We start from the raw sequence: 23,162 nt of genomic DNA on the forward strand, positions 1-23,162 counted from the left end.
ACTGCAAGTAAAGTTAAAGGCATGCAGGTTTATATGGAATAGAAGGTGAAAATACTCCTTTAATATCTCCACCCCACCCCCAACAAATTCCTACTCTTTCCAGAGATAACCACTGTTTATTCATTTGGGTTATATATTCTTTGCTATGCAGTTATATACATGTTGACATAAATTTATGGTTTTATTTTTGTACACATGAGAGTGAGTATACTATCTATATATATTGTTTGTTTTTTAAATACTTTTTAATTTAACAATATATTTTAGAGATTTTTCTAGGTCAGCACAAAGAGATCTGCCTAATTTTTTTTAAAACTGCTCCATAGTATTCCATATAATTACTATTTTCTCTTGAGCTGTTTCTAATATTTCATTACTGTAAATCATGTGAAGTAAAAATTTTTATAAATGACTAATGTTGCATGGAAGAGGACTAACAATTCAAAGAATATTTAAAATTTTATATACGTGGCCAAATTAATTTTCAAAATTACATTACCACTTTATACTCCTAAGAATAGTGTTTAAGATAGTTTCTCATACTTTTACCAATGTTAGGTGTTCATTTTTTTCCTTTTTGCAACAGCAAAAGAATAGTTCATTTTAACTTGCATTCCCCTGACATCTGATAGTGAAGTTGAGCATTCTTTCACATGTTTATTAGTTATTTATGTCTCCAGTGATTTGCCTATTCGCATTCTTTGCTTATTTATTAGCCATCTTTTTCTTACTGATTTGTGGGAACTCGTATTCTGGATAATAGATCTTTGTTCTGTATCTTACATATATTTTCTTCTGGTATGTCACTTGGTTTTTTGGGTGCCTTGGATTCCACTAGAAAGTATATAAATTATAAAATTCAAATCTGTTGGTCTTTATCTTCTAGGTTTGTGTATTTCTTAGAAGGTTATAAAAATATTTTTCTATATATATTTTAATATTTATAGTTTCTCTTTTAATTTATTTAGCTCATGAATCCATCTGGAATTTATTTTGTATATCATATGAGGTATTTGTATATGATAGAGCAAATTCTCCTTAGTTTATGTTTTGTAAATTTTGTTCGGTATTCTTTTGTATTTTCTCTTCTTGATGAATTTTATAGTCAGCTTGTGGAGGTCTATCAAAAATTACATTGTGGTTTTGATTGGGATTACATTGAACATATAAATTTATTTGGGAATAATTGTAACACTTTAATACACTATTGAGTCTTCTCATATAGTTGTATCATTTGTCTTCATTTACAAATTTTATATATTCCTGAGTAAAGATTTATCATTCATTTTCTTGATATAAGCCCTTATACATTTCTTGCTAGAATTTCTTACAGCTTTATATATATCTTTTTTTCCTCTTTTCTAACTCTGATGGGACTACTTCTAGTAGGATTTTACAAATACAGTGTTTGCAATATTTGCAGTAGGTTTCATTAGAGTAAGGAAATTCTTCTGATTATATCTTGCTAATATATTTTTTTAAGCTGAGAGGAATGTTGAATTCTATTTATTATATTATTTTTTTAATCCTCACCCGAGGACATTTTTGCATTTATCTTCAGATAGAGCAGGAGGGAGAGAGGGAGGAAGAGAGAGAAAGAAACATCCATGTGAGAGAGACACATTGACTGGTTGCCACCCACACAACCCCAACTGGGGCCGGGACAAACTGCAACCAAGGTACATGCCCTTAGCGAGAACCGAACCCAGGTCTCTCTGGTCCGCAGGCTGACGCTCTAACTGCTGAGCCAAACCAGCCAGGGCAGAAGTGTTGAATTCTATAAAATACTTTTTCAGCATATGTTGCGATGGTCATGTGGATTTCTCCTTTAATATGTAGTCTCTAATCCCAGCCGATGTGGGGGTTGAGCGTCAACCCATGTACCAAGAGGTTGCCGGTTCTATTCCTGGTCAGTGCACATGCCCAGGTTGTGGACTGATCTGCGGCGGGGGGCAGGGGCATGCAGGAGGCGGCCAATTGATGTTCTCTCTCAATGATGTTTCTATCTTTCTCTCCCTCTCCCTGCCTCTCTCTAAAATCAATAAAGAAAAAATATTATATATATATTTATATATATATATTTAGTCTCCTAATAGACTCCCAATATTAAACCATCTTTGCATTCCTTAAATAAACCCTACTAGTTCTTTCATTATACTGCTAAATTCAAAATGCTAATTTTACTTTAAATTTTACACCTTTTTAATAAGTGAATTTTGTGTATGTCTGTATCGGTATATGATGTGCACATGGAAAGCTTTTTATCTTTCCTGTGGACTAACATAGCCTTTTGTTTTATGTTTTGACATTATGTAATATATCTATTCTTTGAAAGTCTGACGAACTTATTCATGAAACTGATTGTCCTGATATCTGATATTGGACTATTCATATTTTCTACCTCGTTTAAAGTTAATTTTAGCAATTCATATTATTATGAAAACATCCACCCAGGCCGTTTTGGCTCAGCAGTTAGAGCATTGGCCTAAGAGTCACAGGTTTGATTTCGCTCAAGGGCAGGTACCTTGGTTGCGGTTTAGTCCCCAGCCCTGGTTGGGGTCTGGGGGAGGCAATCAACTGATGTATCTCTCTCACATTGGTGTTTCTTTCTCTTCTTCCCTCTCTTTTTCCCCTTTCTTCCTTCCTCCCACTCTACCTGAAGATAAATGGAAAAATATCCTCTGGTGAGGATTTTTAAAATAATCAATTTTATCTAGATTTCTAAATTTATTAGAATAAAATAATATGTAGCATTTTTATTTTTTAAATTCTATAAAGGGGCTCATAATTTTAGAATATAATCTACACAAACCAAATCTTAATTACTCTTATATTATTTATATTTCTTAAATAGTCTTTGTTTTATCCTCTAGTTAAGTTTAGTGGAGAAATATTAAAGGTCTGGGAAGTTGTCACTGCCACCATGTTTTTATAGGATTATAGCCATAGTCTTTAGATGGCTCTTGCTTCTAATCTTGTTCTAGTCTGTAAACTTGTCAAATGACTCTCCTATTAATATTGTGTTGAACCAAAAAGGAAATTCTTCTATTGACTCATCACTGCCTATTTGGTCATACAGATTCTTAATCTGGACCCTCATTGTATCTGACCTGCCTATCCTTCTCAGCACTGATGCTGACCCCTGAACCAAATGAGACCCTTGTTCTCCCCAGAAGACACCATGGTACTCATATTACCATTTTTATTCATGTTCTTAGAAGCCCACCTCAGAACCATTTTTCTCCGTATTGTTTCCTTCCTCCAAGGAATATCTGTATTTCTTACCTGTAACATCTAATTACATGTTGTCCTGGTTGTCTCTTTGACATGAGAATGCCATTTCTCTGTGCCAGTTTACAGGCTAAACCCAAATTTAGCAAAGATTTTATTTTATGCTGCTTTGTTGTGCCCCATGGCACCCAGCATATTGTTTTGCAGGGAAATACTCAATTAATACTTACTGATTTAAATATTTAGAAAGTTTCTTTATTTTTCTTACTTTTGGAAGCCTACTTCATGTTTTTGTTTTAACAGAGAATTAGAGCAGTTTTTTTTTTTTTTTTTTTTTTATCCTCACCCGAGGACATTTTTGCATTTTTTTGTTCAGACAGAGAGGGAGGGAGAGAGAGGAAGAGAGAGAGAGAGAAACATCGATGTGAAGGGACACATCGAGTGGTTGCCACCCGCACGACCAACCAGGGCCGGGGACAAACTGCAACCGAGGCACATGCCCCTAGCAGGAACCGAACCCGGGTCTCTCTGTACCGCAGGCCGACGCTCTAACCGCTGAGCCAAACTGGCCAGGGCTAGAGCAGTTTTTATTTCCAGTTATTTTGATAAATAATTGACATACATTACTGTGTAAGTTTAAAAGCGTGCAACATGGTGGTTTGATTTACATATATTGTGAAATGATTACCATAGAAGGTTTAGTTAACATTCATCATTTCATATACATACAATGAAAGGAAAAGAAAAAAATAATTTCTCCTTGTGATGAGAACTCTTAGGATTTACTCTCTTAACAACTTTTCTTTATATATTATACAGCAGTGTTAACTATAGTCATGGTGTACATTACATCCTGTTTATCTTTTAACTGGAAGCTTGTACGGTTTTGATCACCTTTCTCTAATTCCCAGTCCCCCACCCCTCACCTCTGGTAACCACAAATCTGGTCTGTTGTTTTGTTTTTTTTAAATTAGATTTTACATGTGAATGAGATCATACACTATTTGTCTTTCTTTTTCTGACTTATTTCACTTAGCATAATGCCTTCAAGTTCCATGAATGTTCTTGTAAATGGCAGGATTTCTCATTTTTTGTGGTGAAATAATATTTGTGTGTGTGTGTACATTTTTATCCATTCATCCATCAATGGACACTTAGGTTGTTCTAATGTTTTGACTATTGTAAAGAATGTAGAGCAGCTTGGGATGATAGCTGTGTTCAAACCACCATGAGAGAGTGCGGATGCTGGGAGGCACCCCATCTTCTCTGTGCCAGCAAGAGGTTTAATTTGGTGTGCTTATACTTGGCCCCCAGATCATCTTGTCTTTAGAACTTTGGCGTTATGTTTAGAGGGCTCCAGATAAAATGTCACTAGTAAATTTGATGTTAATATCATCTTTGTCAGTGAGAATAATACACTGAAAAGACATGTCAGCAAGTTGGCAATACTAGTTCTATTGTCTCTATTTGTTCATCTCTTTACACTGCTAAGCTTCACCACAGTTAAGAGAAATAGTGTAGCTAACACTATTAAGTTTCCCAGAAATTTGAATAAGCAAAGTTACTCAGAGAATGTGTTCTTCATGTGTTTGATACATTAAAGAGAGGCTTCTCATTGCCTGAACCTGATTTTTTTTTTGTTTTTTTTTTAATCTTCACCCATGGATATTCTTCCATTTATCATCAGATGGAGTGGGAAGAAGGGAGGGAGAGAGAGAGAGAAACATCGATGTGAAGAGATACATCAACCTGTTGCCTCCTGCACGACCCCGACTAGGGCCGGAGATGAACGGAAACTGAGGTATGTGCCAGTGACCAGAACCAAACCCACAACTCATTGGTCCACAGGCCGACACTGTAACCACTGAGCCAAACCAGCCAGAGTCAGAACCTGATTTTGAACAGCTGCTTACTATTTTTTTTCTTTCTATGCCATTTTAGAACCCCAAGATGAAGCAACTCAAAAGGCAGTTTCCCTACTACATTCAGAAATTTGTTTGCTTTGTTGTGGTGACAATTCATCACTTTTAACAGAGCTTTTAAAATAATGTGAGACTTCTTTTTTAACTGTGCAAATTGCCACAGGAGATTTTTCTCACCTGAATTTTCTCCTTCAAGATTCCCTTTTGCAAAAGAGAAGATTGGCAAACTTGAAACACTCATTTTTAAGGGTCCTTTTAGAAATCTACAAATTGGAAAGGTTAGTTTCCTTATAAAGATTGGCTTGGGCACCTATGAAATTATACAGTTATTGATATTCAGACTAGGTTTTGAAGCAACATCATCACTGCCCCTTCTTTGAAAATGCAGATTATTTTTAATGTTCTTATTAAATGAAATGCTCTGTACTTTGCTGTGAGAGTAAAGTTCATAGTGAATAAGCACATTTCACACAGCTTTAGCCCTTTGCAATTGTCATATTGTTTTTATTTTGTGTAGACACAGGTAATGGGTGACATTGTGCTGATTTAAACTAAACCTAAGCTTTATTATGACAGAAGTGTTTGGCTGAGAAAAAAACAAACAAACATATTCTAATAGGGGCATTAATTTAGGTGTGTTAGAGGTAGCTTTTTTAACCTTACATTAATATTTTTTAATTGTGAATTTCTCTCCAAAAGTTCAGAGCTGCCAATGCCAAAGAATGTCTACATATAACTTGATATTTTGTATTCATGTGCTGTTACTTCATAATCATTTAAATTTTTGATCTATTGAAAGGATGATGCTTGCCCTGGCCGCTTTGGTTCAGCAGTTAGAGTGTCCGCCTGCGGTCCAGAGAGAGCCGGGTTCGGTTCCCGCTAAGGGCATGTACCTCGGTTGCAGTTTGTCCCCGGCCCTGGTTGGTCGTGCGGGTGGCAGCCACTCGATGTGTCCCTTTCACACTGATGTTTTTCTCTCTCTCTCTCTGCCTCCCACTCTACCTGAACAAAAAATGGAAAAATGTCCTCAGGTGAGGATAAAAAAAATAAAATAAAAGGATGATTCTTTAGGCCTTAAAAAAAAAAAAAGATTCCACCTTGTTAAGGAATTTTTAAAATTTCAAAATAGTGTTATAAACATTTCTCTACATAATTCAAATTGTGACATTTTCAGCTATTACTTGCTAAAAGAGGTCCTGTTAGTAAGATCTGCCAGTGATCTCTGTGAAACAAAAAGGTTGGACTAAGGTACCTTCCATTCAGTGTCACTCTGAAAACATTGCCAACTCTGTTACAAGCTACCTCTAGGAGAGGTTCGGCAAAGGAGCAGGGAAGAAGAGTACCTGTGCTCAAATGCTCAGAATTCTTTTAAATGTTCGTGGGGCAATATCTATGGCTGAAATAGTTATCTTTTTCCATTTTCCCTAAAGAACGTGCACAGGTCACTTCCCTTTCTGGGTTTAAAAAAAATTTTTTTTTATCCTCACCTGAGGACATTTTTGCATTTATCTTCAGATAGAGCGGGAAGGAGAAAGAGAGAGCGAAACATCGATGTGAGAGAGACACATCGACTGGTTGCTGCCCACACGACCCCAACCGTGGTGGGGACAAACTGCAACTGAGGTGCGTGCCCCTAGCGGGAACCGAACCTGGGACTCTCTGGTCCTCAGGCTGAGGCTCTAACCACTGAGCAAAACCAGCCAGGGCTACTTCCATTCTGAAGAAGGTATTGCAACCTTTGTTTCTGATGCAGGCTAAGATTTATGAAAACACTCTTGGTAGCTGAACTGTGTCAAAAAGAAATAAAAGCTCTTCTAATGTTGAGTGGTTTCTTCTTTAATGTTAGGAGATTCATGTTCATGTTGATGGTAAAATGCAAATATAGAAATCTGAGTTGGGCCTTAGTTAAGCCTATAAAGTCAGAACTGAAGTCTAAATTGGGGAAGTGACAGCTCCTGGTTTCATATCCATATTAAATATGCTTTGTCATAGAGAGCAACAAACATGTCTAAAAACAGAGCTGACTTTATTATCTAGGCGACATTGTAACCTCTCAAGAAAAGGTTCTTAGTTTTGATCCCCAAGATGGTGGCTTAGAATTTCAGTGTTAATTGCTGTTGTACTTCATCACAATTTGTAGTATTGGTGGTGGATGTTTATCAGTCAGTATTTTAACATATGAGAAGCTCTGTTTTGGTCATAATGGTTCTAGGTGAGAGATTGTGTCTGAAAAACAAAAACAAATTTAACTGCTCAGAATCCTTTGAGTTCCATGAAACATGTTTTTACTCTCTTTTTTTTTTTTAATCCTCACTGGAGGATACTTTTTCCATTGATTTCTAGAGAGAGAGTGGAAGAGGGGAGGGAGGGGGAGAGAGAGAAGGAAAGAAATAACCATCCATATGAAAAAGACACATCAGTTGTTTGCCTGCTCCCCTACCGGAGCTGGGGATCGAATCTCAAACCCAGGTCATGCCCTTGACTAGGAATCAAACCTGCAACCCTTTGGTGCTCAGGCTAGCATTTTAATCACTGAACCACACTGGCCAGGGACATGTTTTTACTCTTCCTACAAGTAACAGAAATAAAATATCCTGGGTTGAAATAATGACTGTAGAGTTTATTCCACTGTCTCTTGCCTTTATTTACTTAAATATTATCATTTTACTGAAAGTGGGCAAAACTTGTACTATTATTTATACTAGCACATCAATTGATTTATGCAAGTAACCAGTTGGCATGTGGAAAGTATGGAGAAATTGGCAATTGTACTAACCTTTAGGTTCACTGTTTTGTTCAATACCATTGGTTCTCAAAGTGTGGTTCAAGGACCTATAGAGGGCCCCAAAGCCCATTCATGATGTCCACAAGGTTCTTTTTCTTTTTAAATATGTTGTTATTTATTTATTTATTTATGAGAGAGAGAGAGAGAGAGAGAGAGAGAGAGAGAGAGAGAAACATTGATGTGAGAAAAATACATAGATCGGCTGCCTCCTGCATGTCTCCTACTGAGGATTGAGCCCAAAACTTGGGCGTATGCCCTGACCAGGATTCAAACCAGGGCCTCTCAGTCCATGGGACCATGTTCAAACCATTGAACCACACCAACTGGACCATGAGGTCCTTTTTTAATTACACATCTGTCTGGGGGTGTTTTTTTATTCATATGCTTTATATCAGTGGTTCTCAACCCTCCTAATGCTGTGACCCTTTAATACAGTTCCTCATGTTGTATGTGGATGTATCTGCATGTGGGCGGACCCACCTGGAGACGGATAGAGGAGCCGTGTCTTGGTTCCTAAGACCATCGGAGATGTGTTTTCCAATGGTCTTAGGCGACCCCTGTGAAAGGGTCGTTCGACCCCCAAAGGGGTCGCAACCCACAGGTTAGAACCACTGTTTTATCTAAACAGTACTTTGAGACAGATTGAATACAGATACAGATGTGAAAATCCAGGTGTCTTTAAGCCAGGCCACTCTCCTAGTTTTAAAAAATCTTTTACTTATTTTTCATAAAACATTATGTCATCATGTAAATTTTTTTTGTGAATTTTAAATATATTTTAAAATTTTTTGTTTTAATTTCAGATCAGGTAAATATCAGTAGATATAGCCCTGGCCGGTTTTGCTCAGCGGTTAGAGTGTCGGCCTGCGGTCCGGAGAGACCCGGGTTCGGTTCCCGCTAGGGGCACGTACTTCGGTTGCAGTTTGTCCCCGGCCCTGGTTGGTCGTGCGGTGGCAGCCACTCGATGTGTCCCTTTCACATCGATGTTTCTCTATATATATTTCTTCCTCTCTCTCCCTCCCACTCTATCTGTACAAAAAAATGGAAAAATGTCCTCAGGTGAAGATAAAAAAAATATATATATATATATCAGTAGATATAGCCCATATAAATTGAAGTTCTTCAGTGTCTTTAATAATTTTTACATGTAAAAAGATTCCAAGACCAAAAAATAAAAATTGTATATTCTTAAGGACAAGAGGTTGATTTGGTATAAATATAAATAGTGATTATTACAGTTAAGCTAATTAACATATCTTTTCCTTACTTAGTAACCATTTTCTTGTGATAAGAGTATCTGAAATCTACTTTTTAAGCAAATTTTCTGTTTTCAATACTATTTTTTTAAATTTATTTTTCAATTACAGTTGACATAAAATATTATATTTAGTTTTAGGTGTACAACACAGTGATTACACATATACTTTACAAACTTATCACCCCAATGAGTCTAGTACCAATCTGGCACCATACATATATAGTTATTATGATATTTTTTACTGTATTCCCTATTGAAAAATATATTTGAACACCTGATGTGCTCGATTACCAAGATAAGTAAAGCTTTGTCCCTGCCCTGTGGTTCATTCTATCTAATAAAGTCACTGCTTGTTCAGAAGGAGGGCATTTCTTTTTTATTTCTTTATTTTTTTATTTTTTGGTACGTGCTTCTAGTGGGAACCGAACCCGGGACTCTCTGGTCCACAGGCCAACACTCCAACCGCTGAGCCAAACTGGCCAGGGCAGGTGGGCATTTCTTTCAAAACACATCACTAATAGGGATGTTCACTCTGCAGTAAAAAGAGTTCGAGGGTTCAGAGCAAATGGAAAGCATTCCAGATTTCATTCTGCTTGTAATGGTTTCCCTGAGGAAAGTGGTATGGGAGAATTCCAAATATTGTTTCTATTGCGCAATAGGCTAATAAATGCCCACATGTGTGCACACTCACGCATGCTCGCACGCACACACACAATAATATTTGCAAAACTGCTCAGCACTGTAATATTTAGGGAAATGAGCATGGAATAGTAAAGAAATTTTGTTGTGAAGTTCTTTATGAACAAAATAGATAGCTACCAATAGCAACTTTGACCTACTTTGAAAATCCCTTTCTCATGAATCCTTAATTTAGATCTAAATGGTGTGAGATGAGTTAGGGTTAGAACTTCTAACTGAGAGATTAGCACTTAGATTGTGCATCAAGCTTCGTAAATGGTTTAATTTGGGAGTTTCATTTGGAGAAGTAGGAGGGCTATTATCTATGTGGAAAATTTTCTGTAAACTTAGATCCCCACTCATTATATCTTTATGTATCCTTGTTTTTAATCAATGGTGCTTTTCAAACTCAATTATGTAGACAGATTAGGTGTGTCCTTTCTGATTAAAACAATTCATGAATTACAGGTTTAGGGTGAGATTGGAAGATAAGGTTTTCTTTTCTGAAGAGATGACTTATTTTCTGTGCATTCCAATCTGTTCCCAATATTCATTTATTATCATTGACTATTTTGAAGGAATATTTTACCGCTGAAGAAATATAGACTCTTTGAAGATTTTTAAAAGATCATTTTACATTATTAATATGGTCAAATCAGGAGACAGTGTAGAGTTTATTTCACTATCTCCCATTGCATGGACTTTTTATGTTTGTTTTTTGTTTTTTGAGAGGCCTCATCAAAAAACTCTCAATAAGATATGAATCTCTAGAGAGGGGAGATAATTGTAGCTTCTAAATCTGTTGTCTGAAATCACCCTTGAAACAATGAGCCTGGAAAAGTTGGATGCTGCAAAGGTAAACAGTGTGCAGATTAAGATAGAGTGGAGTTGACAAGCTGGTTAAAAAAGGATGATGCATTTCTAATTAGCCCACAGTGCCTTTAGTTGGAAATTAATTAGATACTGTTATGTAAATGTCATGTTAATTAAGCAAGAATATTGAAGTGTTATATAAATCTGCGAAAGGAATGGCTATTTTGTGTATTAGTGTTTTGCAATTAGCATAAAAGAACTGATAGAATATTTGTTTGATTATTGAGCTTCTGGCAATTTTTAGCTGACTGACTCCTTAACAGTCCATTTGTCCTAATTGATGTGTTTTAGCACATGGTGTAAATGCAGCCAATGAGGGCTGGTAGAACCAGGAGCCAAAAATGACCAGTCATCACAGCTGTTTGGGCAAAAGCTTTCTGCGTAGATTGTTGATCTCTTGTTTTCAAGGTTAAGAAGAAATACTGTTTCCCGTATTTATTCAGCCTTAAATTTTGAGTGCCTAGAATGATTTCCTAAATGCAGCTGCCCTCCAAACCTATGTTCTCTACTTTTCCTGAGTCATAGTCTTCAACCAGACTGCCCATGGGTGGTAGCTCAGGGATTTTTGACATGCTTAGTAACTCTACAGCTGAAAAAGAAAATGCAAGAATTTTACTTCAGCTTGAAATGTCATTGTTGATAGTAAAAAGGATACCTTTATTCAGTTCTTCTGGTTTTGTAGGTTACAGTTAAGTTAGTATATAGATTTGACCCGTCTTCAGCTTTACAGGCCTGAAATTAGTCCTGTTTCCCCAAGAAAATCCACTACCTTATTGCAAATGCTAATAAAGATTTCTGGTTGTTGGGAATAAAGCTTAAGAAATTCATTTCATGGCTCTCATGTGGAATTGCAAATGAATCCATAGTGCTGCATTATGTATGACACCTTTAACGTAAGAATAGAAACATCCCTAGAAGACAAGATAGAGTATTCAGACTTCTGGTCACAAACCACAAGCTACCACAAACATTATTTACTTGCAAATTCCAGACTATAAATTGTTGAAATTTAGGGAAAAGTCCTCTAAAAGTAATATTAAATGCAAAATGATAGTCTGTTATTAAATATATTTAGATAATGAAGAGACTTAAAAATATTTAGATATTTAATTTGCTTTAGCAAAAGAAAGCAAAAAGCACTCAGGGTAATTGATTAGTTCAGGCTGGTTAATCTTGTTATCTGGTTCAGAATGCCCAGAGAGCCTATCAGATTAAAGAAAGAACTTTATGCTTTTTTTTTTTTTTTTAATGTTAAAAAATCTAAAACTTATTCTAATCTCAGTTGCCGATATTAGCGCTAGAGGGTAATAATGGGAATCATCCAGTGCTTAGAAATACGTTTTTCCAGACCGATCCCACTGAACGAACACACATATACCTCACACACCACACACCCACCCCCCTACACACACACACACACACACACACACACACACACACACACACAGTTTACCAGTAGAACCCAGTCATCAAGAGGCTTTCTCATCTTGCTCTTAAGTTATTAGCTCTGCTTACCCTGCTGCTTGGGAAGAAGAGGAAGAGAGGCTAAAAATAGAGTTTACAATGATTTATGGGATCATATGACCACCCCCCCTCTCAGACATTAGCCCAGTTAAAAAAAGCCAACAGCATTTCTTAATAGAGTAGATGCCCTGATTTTGACCCTTACCATCAACTCTCAAAATTATTTTGTTTGCTATAACCACATGGGACTCATGTTATATTTTTATTGTGGACAAAAACCTGAAAAGGTTTCCCTTGAGTGGCCCCAAATTTCCTGTATTCATTTTAACAGAGTTGATTTGGAATTAATTGTGTAAGAGTATATATCATACTTCCTGTAGCTTCTTTTATTTGAGAGTGAAAGAATTTTGTATGACACCACAGTTATTGTAGAAGATATGTACAGTGCCCATATGCATTTATTCTGGATTTTTAAAGAGTTTCATAGGTTATATTCTGCCAGACCAAACTGAGTTCCAAGCTCTCTGTTTATAATATATAATTATCAAAGTTGGGATATCATGTCACTGCCAGTTACTCTTGCTGTCAATTTGTTTTGGCTCAGCTATGGTTCTGTTTGTACTTTACAATAATGTAGTGAATATATTGGATTGGGTTGTTAGTTTAACAAGCACTCTGGAGAACAGTTTTCATGGTGATGCATGTTGAGATATGTATGCTAGGTAGCCTTAAAGTTATTTGTGCACTTGCCAAACCTGCAGAAATTCATTCATTAGGAGCTTTAGAAAGGATAAACTCTCTCAACCTACAGATGAGGTAAAGTTTGCATTTGTAAACATGAGAGTGTTAACTCATGAGTCTCAGCCAAATTTCTTAGGGGTTTTGATTTGACCGATTTCTCTCTCCTCATAATTTTACTGTACGTATTATTTTATGTTATTTTCAAAAAGTGCTCTGGTGGTTAAGCTGTTGTTGACTCTTGTGCTCTGTGCAGCTCACTATGTTGTGGGAACTCAGTGATCTTAGCCAGATATTGAGCTGAGATTAAAGAAATTGTTATCAGAGACTAGAACTAACTGGGCTGTTAATATTAACATTGTGCTCAGCTGGCTTAAAAATGCACACTAATCTCTTTCTTTGCCTACTATAACCTATTGCATCAAAATTTTCAGAGTCAGAGTTTAGGAATCTGTATTTTAAAAATTCTCCCTTGAGCCCTGGCTGGTTTGGCTCAGCGGTTAGAGCGTCGGCCTGCGGTCCGGAGAGACCCGGGTTCGGTTCCCGCTAAGGGCACATACTTCGGTTGCAGTTTGTCCCCGGCCCTGGTTGGTCGTGCGGGTGGCAGCCACTCGATGTGTCCCTTCACGTCGATGTTTCTCTCTCTCTCTCCCTTCCTCTCTCTCCCTCCTACTCTATCTGTACAAAAAAATGGAAAAATATCCTCGGGTGAGGATAAAAAAAAATAATAATAAATAAAAATTCTCCCTTGAACTTTCTGGATTTTGAAAATGTTCTAATATTTGAAGTCTTCAGGGGTGTACATTAGTCTCCTGATTCAATCAAGCAGTTTGCATTGTTTTTTGTTTTTTTTTTAATTCTCACCCAAAGATATGTTTATTGATTTTAGAGGGAAGGAGAGAGGAAGGAAGGGAGAGAGAAACATTGATTGGTTGCCTTCCATACAAGCCCCAACTGGGGATCAAACCTGCAACCTAGGTATGTGCCCTGACTGGGGTTTGAACCTGTAACCTTTTGGTGTACAGGATGATGCTGTCACCTGGCCAGGGCTGCAGTGCTTTTAATGAATGCTATTAAGTGACCACTGTCCACAGAGTCATAACCCAAGAGTACATGACAAAGTGGGTCTTGGCCCTAGGGAGCATAAAATCTGGTGAAAAAAGGAAGTAGTGATACATAATATAAAACTGTATAGTTTATGAAGTCTTTTTGTACACATGATTCTCATCAACACTGTGGCTTAAAGCCCATATTGCTATACCCATTTTTGGTTCAGGAAACTGAAGGGTTCCAGGATTTAAGCTAAGTCTTATATAAAAGCCTGTATTTTTCCATGAATAAGAATGCAAACAAGCCATGCTGGTGTGGCTCAGTGGATTGAGCATCATCACATGGACTGAGAGGTGCCAGTTTCATTCCCAGTCAGGGCACATGCCCAAGTTGTGGGTTCAATCCCTGGTAGGGGGCATGCAGGAAGCAGCCAGTTGATGTTTCTCTCTTACATAGATTCTGTCTCTCTCTCTCCAAAAAAAAAAAAATCAAAGGATATTTATTTAAACAATTTTTTTTTTACTTTATTGATTTTAGACGGAGAGGGAGAGAGAGACAGAAACATCGATGAGAGAGAACATTGAATGGCCACCTCCTGCACATCCCTCACTGGGGACCCGGCCCACAACCTGGGCATGTGTCCTGGCTGGGAACTGAACCGGCGACCTCTTGGTGCATGGGTTAATGCTCAACCAGTGAGCTACACCGGCCAGACAAATCAAAGCATATTTAAAAAAAAAAAAAATGCAAGCAGCCTTGGCCGGTTTGGCTCAGCGGTTAGAGCATCAGCCTGTGGTCCAGAGAGACCCAGGTTCGGTTCCTGCTAAGGGCACGTACCTCGATTGCACTTTGTCCCTGGCCCTGGTTGGGTCGTGCGGGTGGCAGCCACTCGATGTGTCCCTTTCACGTCCATGTTTCTCTCTCACCCTGGCAGAGCTCCACGTTACTTATTTTCATGTCACAGTTGCCTATTTGGACCTCTGGAATTTTAGTATGTTAAGCTTTCTCGGAGGGATGTGATGTTTGTAGAAAAATGTCCTGCTCTTTTGGTCCTTCAAACTTTCCATTTATTCTTGCCTCGTTTTCAAATTCTTGAGAAGTATTTCCAAGTGATGCTGGCCAATGATGAATATACTTCTTCATGATTACATTTAGCATTCATTATTTGTACCACATTCTTTGACACTTGATAATTTTGATCCAGCTTTTTATTGTTGTCATTTTTTTTTTAAACTCATTTACCTAAATAAAATTTGTCCTCCTGAGCAGATTATAAACTCCCTGAACATGAGACTAACCCATGGTGGCACACTTAGTAGATATTTGCTAAGTGCTCTTTGACATTAACAATACACTTACTTAGTTTTTCCTTTTTCCATTTTCTCTCTATGTCTTAACACCCACTAAGGTTTGCTGCTGTTAACCACCTTGGTACAGGAAAGAGTGGACTGATAGTGAACTCTCAGGTGGTATTTCCAGGTCCCTAAACCCATGGATCTCGGTGGCGTAAACTTTAGGAATAGGTCTCAGAGTTCTTTCATCTTTCTTTCCTTATCGGTGAGTAACTTCAGGGATATAAAGTGTTGTCCTAGGTGACATACAACTCTGCCAGTTAACCATGTTTACCTTTGCTAGTCATAGTCACCTGGGGAGCCTTTTCAAAATATATGTGTAACATTTGCCTGTGTGTTCTATTCCTTTATGATCATCACCACTGCCCCTCCTAGGGCATGTCAAGAACCACTGGTCTTTATGTTTATTTAGTAACTTATTATTTCAGAATGTAGGGCGTGGCTAGTGGTGAGTAGCAGTACCATCTTAAGAATTTGTTGGTAGTTTTGAAATTATTGCTTTTCAAGCCTTCACCCACTGACTGACTATCTTTTGCATACTCTTGAATTATCCCTAATCATCAGATGTCTGGGCCCTCAGATTCCACAAAGGCCCTCTTCATATCATATTCTTATAATTAAACTGCACATTTCTTGCTTGGTCTCAAAGCTGTCTTTATATATTAAGATGATCTTTGTTTCTTGTGACAAGTAGTTTGTTGTTCCTTTGGCAGCACCCCTCCCCCCAAATAAGGTTAGTTCTTCAATAAATTTAAAGGTCGGATGACCACTTAGATTAGCCTAAGAGGGAGTATTTGTGCTTATTACTTTGTGGAAAAGCTCATCTCCCCAAACTTATGGGTAATTTCTTCTTACCTTGATTGGAATTCTAGTTAAAATTTTATCCTTTAACTTCTTAACATTATGTGAGACTCGATTATTTTTTTAATAAAAAGCATGTTCTGATATAGAAAAGAATAGATCTAAATTGCTGAACTAAGTTAACCTACCACTAGCACCACCTTATCCATCCTTCCTACTACTGTACTACCCTTCTTATGCATATTTGCAGATTGATCTCTGCCTTTTTAGGTTTCTCTTTGTCCAAGATAGCAGCTATGGACATGTAGCAGGTATGTCCTAACTGATGTGCCTGCCTTTCTGTTTCTAGGTGGGCCATGCACAGACACAGCTCATGTCTCGTTAATCACACCAACCAAAAGATCCTGTGGTACAGGTACGTACATCATTCTTATCTGGCTTCATTCTTATCTGAATTCTTCACAGAAATTTGCTACTGGTTTTAATGTGGTGTCCTTGCCAGCGTTCTCTCTAATTTCTTCCATCAATTTTGAAGTGATGTGTTATGTGCTTGATGTTGGGAGTGGAGTGTGAGCAGAGGTCAAAGTTGTGCTCTTGGAGCTCAGGTGGACCAAGTTAATGCTGGCAGCCAGAACCAAGAAGGTAGACAATTTACCTACTTCCTAATATCTGAAGAATATTAAAACATGAAACATACATTGCCAAGTTTCTAGCATGTGGCTAATTTATCTAAGTCTTGGACTTACTTAAAAAAACATTATTTAGCCCTGGCCAGTTTGGCTCAGCAATTAGAGCGTCGGCCCGTGGACCTGAGGGATCCGGGTTCGGTTTCCGTAAGGTTTCAGTTGCAGTGTGTCCTTGGCCCTAGTTGGGGTTGTGTGGGTGGCAACCACTCGATGTGTCTCTCTCACATCGATGTTTCTCTCTCTCTCTCTCCCTCCCTCCCTCTCTATCTGAAGATAAATGCAAACATGTCCTCGGGTGAGGATTTTAAAAAAACAAAACATTTTTAAATAATGGAGACTGGAGGGTGAAAAGTTGTATTACCGATAATCGGTGTTTTAACTTGACTGTTAGAATATCCTAATAGTTTTGGAAAATTTTTTTCTCTTTTCATCTTCAAGCCATGGGGTGTGCTGAAATTACTTTTTTCAGGTACATAAAGTCTCCCCCAAATCTTTGAGCATCTGTGACATTTTTATTAAATATGAAGTCATGAATCTTGTAGCTCTCTAAAAAGCAGTCATTATGGCCATTGCTCCCTTAGCCTATAGCTTAATTTATTTTAAACAGTATTTGCCTTTTCCAGTAATGCTGCCTGCTATTTAAAATATCTCAAGGATTATATTTGGAAGAGTCAAAATAATTATATTGTTTTTCTAAAGGTCACAAAGTATTTTACATAATTTAAAAAGTCCTTTTAACTTTTCAACAAAAATAGCCCAAACTATTTCTGTGCACAAACTTACACTGAAACCTCAGCCCTTTTAAATGCTCATAGTTTTGATGTTAAACCTCAGACAGGCCTGTCCTTGCACAGTTTCTGAGAACATCCAGGCACTGACCTCTGAGGAACTTAATTTTACTCTTTTGTTCCATATGAACAGTTTTAAGGCAGGACTGTGTGCGATGGTCCTGGCATGTGCTCACCCCTTCTGCCCTTAGTACCCAAGCTCCTCTGGGTAGTTCCTGATGGAGATGGAAGAGAACTGTGTCCTGAAGTGAGACAGACTATCCTGATTAGCCAGCCAGTGGGAACTCAGAGCCAGCTTCTCCCAGAAGCTCCAGCCAAAAGCTCGAAAACACCAGAGCCCTTTGATTTCAGGTCCAACACTTCACATGCACAGTGCACTTTAGTCTTTCTTCTTTCCTTCTAGTCTTGGCCCTCAAGGCAGCATTTACTGTTAGCACTACCAACATACTTAGGTAGTGGTCAAGAAGTGAGCCTCAAGCACATTGGGTCATCCTGAGAAGTTTAGGAAAGAGACTCATGTGCTCAGCTTAAACACTGAAACTAGTAGGAATCCTTCTTTGAATATCATGTGCTTGTGTCCTTCATCTTCTAGGCAGATCTGTTTTCTTCTCTCTTCCCATACTATTTTGTGCATCTAAAAATAATAATAGCATTTATTGCATGCTAACTGTATTATCAGGCACCATTCAATATGCTTTACATACATGCCCTTTAATCTCAGAACAATTTTAGAAGAGTTATTCCTCTTCTACAGATAACAGAGTAGGTACTCAGAAAATTGAGTACATTTCCTGGGGTAATATTGCTAGTAAGTAATAGAACCAGAACTTGAACACAGATCTTTCAGATGCTTAAACCAGTGTTATTTTGCACTACATCATGTTATTGCTCATCACGTTGTATTATAATGATGCTCCTAGCCAGACAGTGGTAAAGCATATCACTGAATGAAATAAAGAGAAACACAGATTTGGAAACACAGCATGTGAATTAGTGTTTAAAATGTGAGTTCTAAAAGCAGATCTGTTTTCAGATCCTATCCTTGCCTCTTAGAAAATGTGATTTTAAGTAAATAAGTTAACAACTCAAAATTTGTTCTTTATCTGTAAAATGGGATGATAAATCTGTCATAGGTTTGATGTAAGCATATACATAAAGCTCACATAATAGATCTTTATAAAGGTAATTGCTATTATAGTATAATCTTATTAAAGATTATGTGTATGCAGTGGCCAACCATTAAATGCTGTGGATAACACATCAGTAGGTAATTTAGGTGGAAAGAAGAGTAGATTAGAAGTGCCAGAATGCATTGCCATACCTAGTTTCATTAATTGGTTTTATGTTGATTACATTCTTTTTTGCATTTTAGTATTATAGTAGAAACTGATGGTAATATTTTGAGGTCTCCATAAAGCGAAATGATAAGCAAGGAATTAAGCTCTCAGTCACACATTTCTTTCTTTCTTTCTTTCTTTATTTTTTTTATATGAATTTTTATTTATTTTTTTGTTACAGATATTTTACCTTTTTACCCCATTGGCACCCCCCACCCCACCCCACCATCGCCCCGTCCCCGGCTTAGTTGTCCATGTCCATTGGTCATGCATACATGCATAAAAGTTCTGTGGTTTATCTCTTCCCACCCCCTCACCCCCCCATCCCCTCTTCTGAGGGATGTCAGTCTGTGCCCTACTTCCATGTGTCTGGGTCTACTGTATTCCTCAGACTGTTATGTTCATTATATTCCGTATATAAGTGAGATCATGTGGTATTTGTCTTTTTCTGCTTGGCTTCTTTCACTTAGGATAATACTTTCCAGGTCCCTCCATGTCGTCTCAAAGGATAAGAGATCTTTCTTTCTTACCGCTGCATAGTACTCCATTGTGTATATGTACCACGGCTTTTTTATCCATTCGTCTACTGGTGGACACTTGGGCTGTTTCCAGATCTTAGCTATTGTAAATAGTGTTGCTATGAACATGGGGGTACATATATTCTTCCTAATTGGTGTTTCAGGCTTCTTAGGGTATATTCCCAGCAGTGGGATCACTGGGTCAAATGGAAGTTCAATTTTTAATTTTTTGTGGTAGCACCATATTGTTTTTCATAGCGGCTGCACCAGTCTGCATTCCCACCAGCAGTGTATTAGAGTTCCCTTTTCTCCACACCCTCGCCAACACTTGTTGTTTGATGATTTGTTGATGGCGGCCATTCTGACAGGTGTGAGGTGATACCTCATTGTTGTTTTAATTTGCATCTCTCTGATGATTAGTGATGTTGAGCATTTCTTCATATGTCTTTTGGCCATTTGTATGTCCTGTTTGGAGAAGTGTCTATTCAGCTCCTCTGCCCATTTTGTAATTGGGTTCTTTGTCTTCCTTTTGTGGAGTTGTATGAGCATTCTATATATATTGGAGATTAACTCCTTATCTGATACATCATTGGCAATGATGTTCTCCCATACAGTGGGTTGCCTTTCCATTTTGATGATTGTGTCTTTTGCTGTGCAGAAGCTTTTTAGTTTGATGTAGTCCCATGTGTTCATTTTCTCCTTTATTTCTGTTGCCTTAGGTGATGTATCAGTGAAAATTCTGCTCCGTATGATGTCCGAAATTTTGTTGCCTACATTTTCTTCTAGAATTTTTATGGATTCACGGGTCACATTTAAGTCTTTTATCCATTTTGAGTTTATTTTGGTGTATGGTGTAAGTTGATGGTCTAGTTTCATTTTTTTGCATGTAGCTGTCCAATTTTCCCAACACCATTTATTAAAGAGGCTGTCTTTACTCCACTGTATGCTCTTGCCACCTTTGTCCAATATTAATTGAGCGTATTGCCTTGGGTCCATTTCTGGGTTTTCAGTTCTGTTCCACTGGTCTATATGCCTGTTTTTGTGCCAGTACCAGGCTGTTTTGGTTACAGTCGCTTTGTAGTATAACCTGATATCTGGTATTGTGATCCCACCTACTTTGTTCTTCTTTTTCAAGATTGCTGTGGCTATTCGGGGTCTTTTTTGGTTCCATATGAACTTTTGCAGTATTTGTTCTAGTTCTGTGAAATATGTCGTTGGTATTTTGATGGGGATTGCATTGAATCTATAGATTGCTTTGGGTAGTATGGACATTTTAATGATGTTAATTCTTCCAGTCCATGAACAGGGTATGTGCTTCCACTTTTTTATATCTTCCTCTATTTCTTTTTTCAATGACCTGTAGTTTTCTGCAAATAGGTCCTTTACTTCTTTGGTTAAGTTTATTCCTAGGTATCGTAATTTTTTTGGCGCGATGGTAAATGGGATTGTTTTTTCAGTTTCTCTTTCTGTGAGTTCATCATTGGTGTACAAGAATCCCGTCGATTTCTTGACTTTAATTTTGTATCCTGCTACTTTGCCCAATTCATTTATTAAGTCTAATAGATTTTTGATGGAGTCTTTAGGGTTTTCTATGTACAATATCATGTCATCTGCAAATAATGACAGTTTCACTTCCTCCTTTCCAATTTGGATCCCTTTTATTTTTTCCTACTGTCTGATTGCTGTGGCTAAGACTTCCAGTACAATGTTAAATAAGAGTGGCGAAAGTGGACATCCCTGTCTTGTTCCTGTTCTTAATGGAAATGTTTTTAGTTTCTGTCCATTGAGTATGATGTTGGCTGTAGGTCTTTCATATATGGCCTTTATTATGTTGAGATATGATCCCTCTTTTCCTACATTACTGAGCGTTTTTATCAGAAATGGATGCTGGATTTTGTCGAATGCCTTTTCAGCATCTATTGATATGATCATGTGGTTTTTATTCTTCATTTTGTTTATGTGGTGTATCACGTTTATTGATTTGCGAATATTGTACCAGCCTTGCATCCCTGGAATGAATCCCACTTGGTCATGGTGAATAATTTTTTTGATGTATTTCTGGATTCGATTTGCTAATATTTTGTTCAGGATTTTGGCGTCTATGTTCATCAGGGATATTGGCCTGTAGTTTTCTTTCTTTGTAGTGTCTTTTTCTGGTTTTGGAATTAGAATTATGCTGGCTTCATAGAACGTGTTTGGAAGTCTTCCTTCTTCTTGAATTTTTTGAAAGAGTTTGTGGAGAATGGGTGTTAGTTCTTTTTTGAATGTTCAGTAAAACTCCCCCGTGAAGCCATCTGGGCCTGGGCTTTTGTTTGCTGGGAGCGTCTTGATTACCTCTTCAATTTCCTTAGTTGTTATTGGTCTGTTCAAGTTTTCTATCTCTTCCGGGAATAGTTTTGGGAGACTGTGTGTTTCTAGAAATTTGTCCATTTCGCTTAGATTGTCGAATTTGTTGCCATATAGTTGTTCGTAGTAGTTGTTAACGATCTTTTGTATTTCCATGGTGTTGGTTGTTACTTCTCCTCTTTCATTTCTGATTTTGTGTATTTGGGTTCTCTCTCTTTGTTTCTTGGTGAGTCTAGCTAAGGGTCCATCAATCTTGTTTACCTTTTCGAAAAACCAGCTCTTTGTTTCATTGATCCTTTGAATTGTTTTTTTGGTCTCTATGTCATTTATTTCTGTTCTGATCTTTACTATTTCCTTCCTTCTACTTGCTCTAGGGTTTTCTTTTTGTTTGCTTTCTAATTCTTTAAGTTGTGAGGTTGGACAGTCAATTAGAAATTTTTCTTGTTTTTTGAGGTAGGCCTGTAGTGCTATGAACTTCCCTCTCAGAACTGCTTTCCCTGCATCCCATAGATTTTGTGTTGTTGTGTGTTCATTTTCATTGGTTTCCAGGAAGTTTTTAATTTCTTCCTTGATCTCCTCGGTGACCCATTCATTGTTTAATAACATGCTATTTAGCCTCCATGTGTTAAAATGTCTTTGCATGTTCTTGTTGCAATTGATTTCTAGTTTCATGCCATTGTGATCTGAGAAGATGCTTGATATGATTTCAATCTTCTTGAACTTGTAGAGATTTAGTTTGTGTCCTATCATGTGGTCTATCTTTGAGAATGTCCCATGTGCACTTGAGAAGAATGTGTATTCTGTAGTTTTGGGGTGTAATTCTCTGTAGATATCTATTAAGTCCATTTGGTCTAGTGCTTCATTTAGAGTCTCTGTGTCCTTGCTAATTTTTTGCCTAGAGGATCTATCCAGTGCTGTCAATGGGGTGTTGAAGTCCCCTGCTATGATTGTATTGTTGTCGATTTCTCCTTGGAAGTCCTCCAGAAGATTTTTAATCTATTTTGGTGCTCCTATATTGGGTGCATATATGTTTATCAAGGTTATATCTTCCTGTTGGATAGATCCTTTCAATATTATATAGTGGCCTTCTTTGTCTCTAGTTATGGTCTTCATTTTGAAATCTATTTTATCAGATATGAGATTTGCTACCCCAGCTTTTTTTTGCTTTCCATTTGCTTGGAAAATTTTTTTCCATCCCTTCACTTTCAACCTATGTGAGTCTTTTGTTGAGAGGTGGGTCTCTTGTAAACAACATATAGATGAGTCATGCTTTCTTATCCAATCAGCTACTCTGTGTCTTTTTATGGGAGCATTCAATCCATTTACGTTTAAGGT

The 23,162-nt window shown here is 37.5% G+C and overlaps 1 protein-coding gene across 3 annotated transcripts in view; it reads left to right on the forward strand.

The window, feature by feature from the left end:
- ZFAND3 (zinc finger AN1-type containing 3) overlaps positions 1 to 23,162 on the forward strand; it is a 401,645-nt gene that overhangs the window by 302,412 nt on the left and 76,071 nt on the right. For 2 of the 3 annotated variants that reach the window (XM_036248099.1, XM_036248097.1), the window contains exon 4: positions 16,502 to 16,567. The exons of the other annotated variant lie outside the window; for it this stretch is intronic. In XM_036248099.1, coding sequence (XP_036103992.1) covers positions 16,502 to 16,567 — 66 coding nt within the window. The remainder of the gene's footprint in view (positions 1 to 16,501; positions 16,568 to 23,162) is intronic. 3 annotated transcript variants of the gene reach the window in all.

The sequence above is a fragment of the Molossus molossus genome, unplaced genomic scaffold, assembly GCF_014108415.1.
Source record: "Molossus molossus isolate mMolMol1 unplaced genomic scaffold, mMolMol1.p scaffold_m16_p_8, whole genome shotgun sequence".
Classification (NCBI taxonomy): Eukaryota; Metazoa; Chordata; class Mammalia; order Chiroptera; family Molossidae; genus Molossus; species Molossus molossus.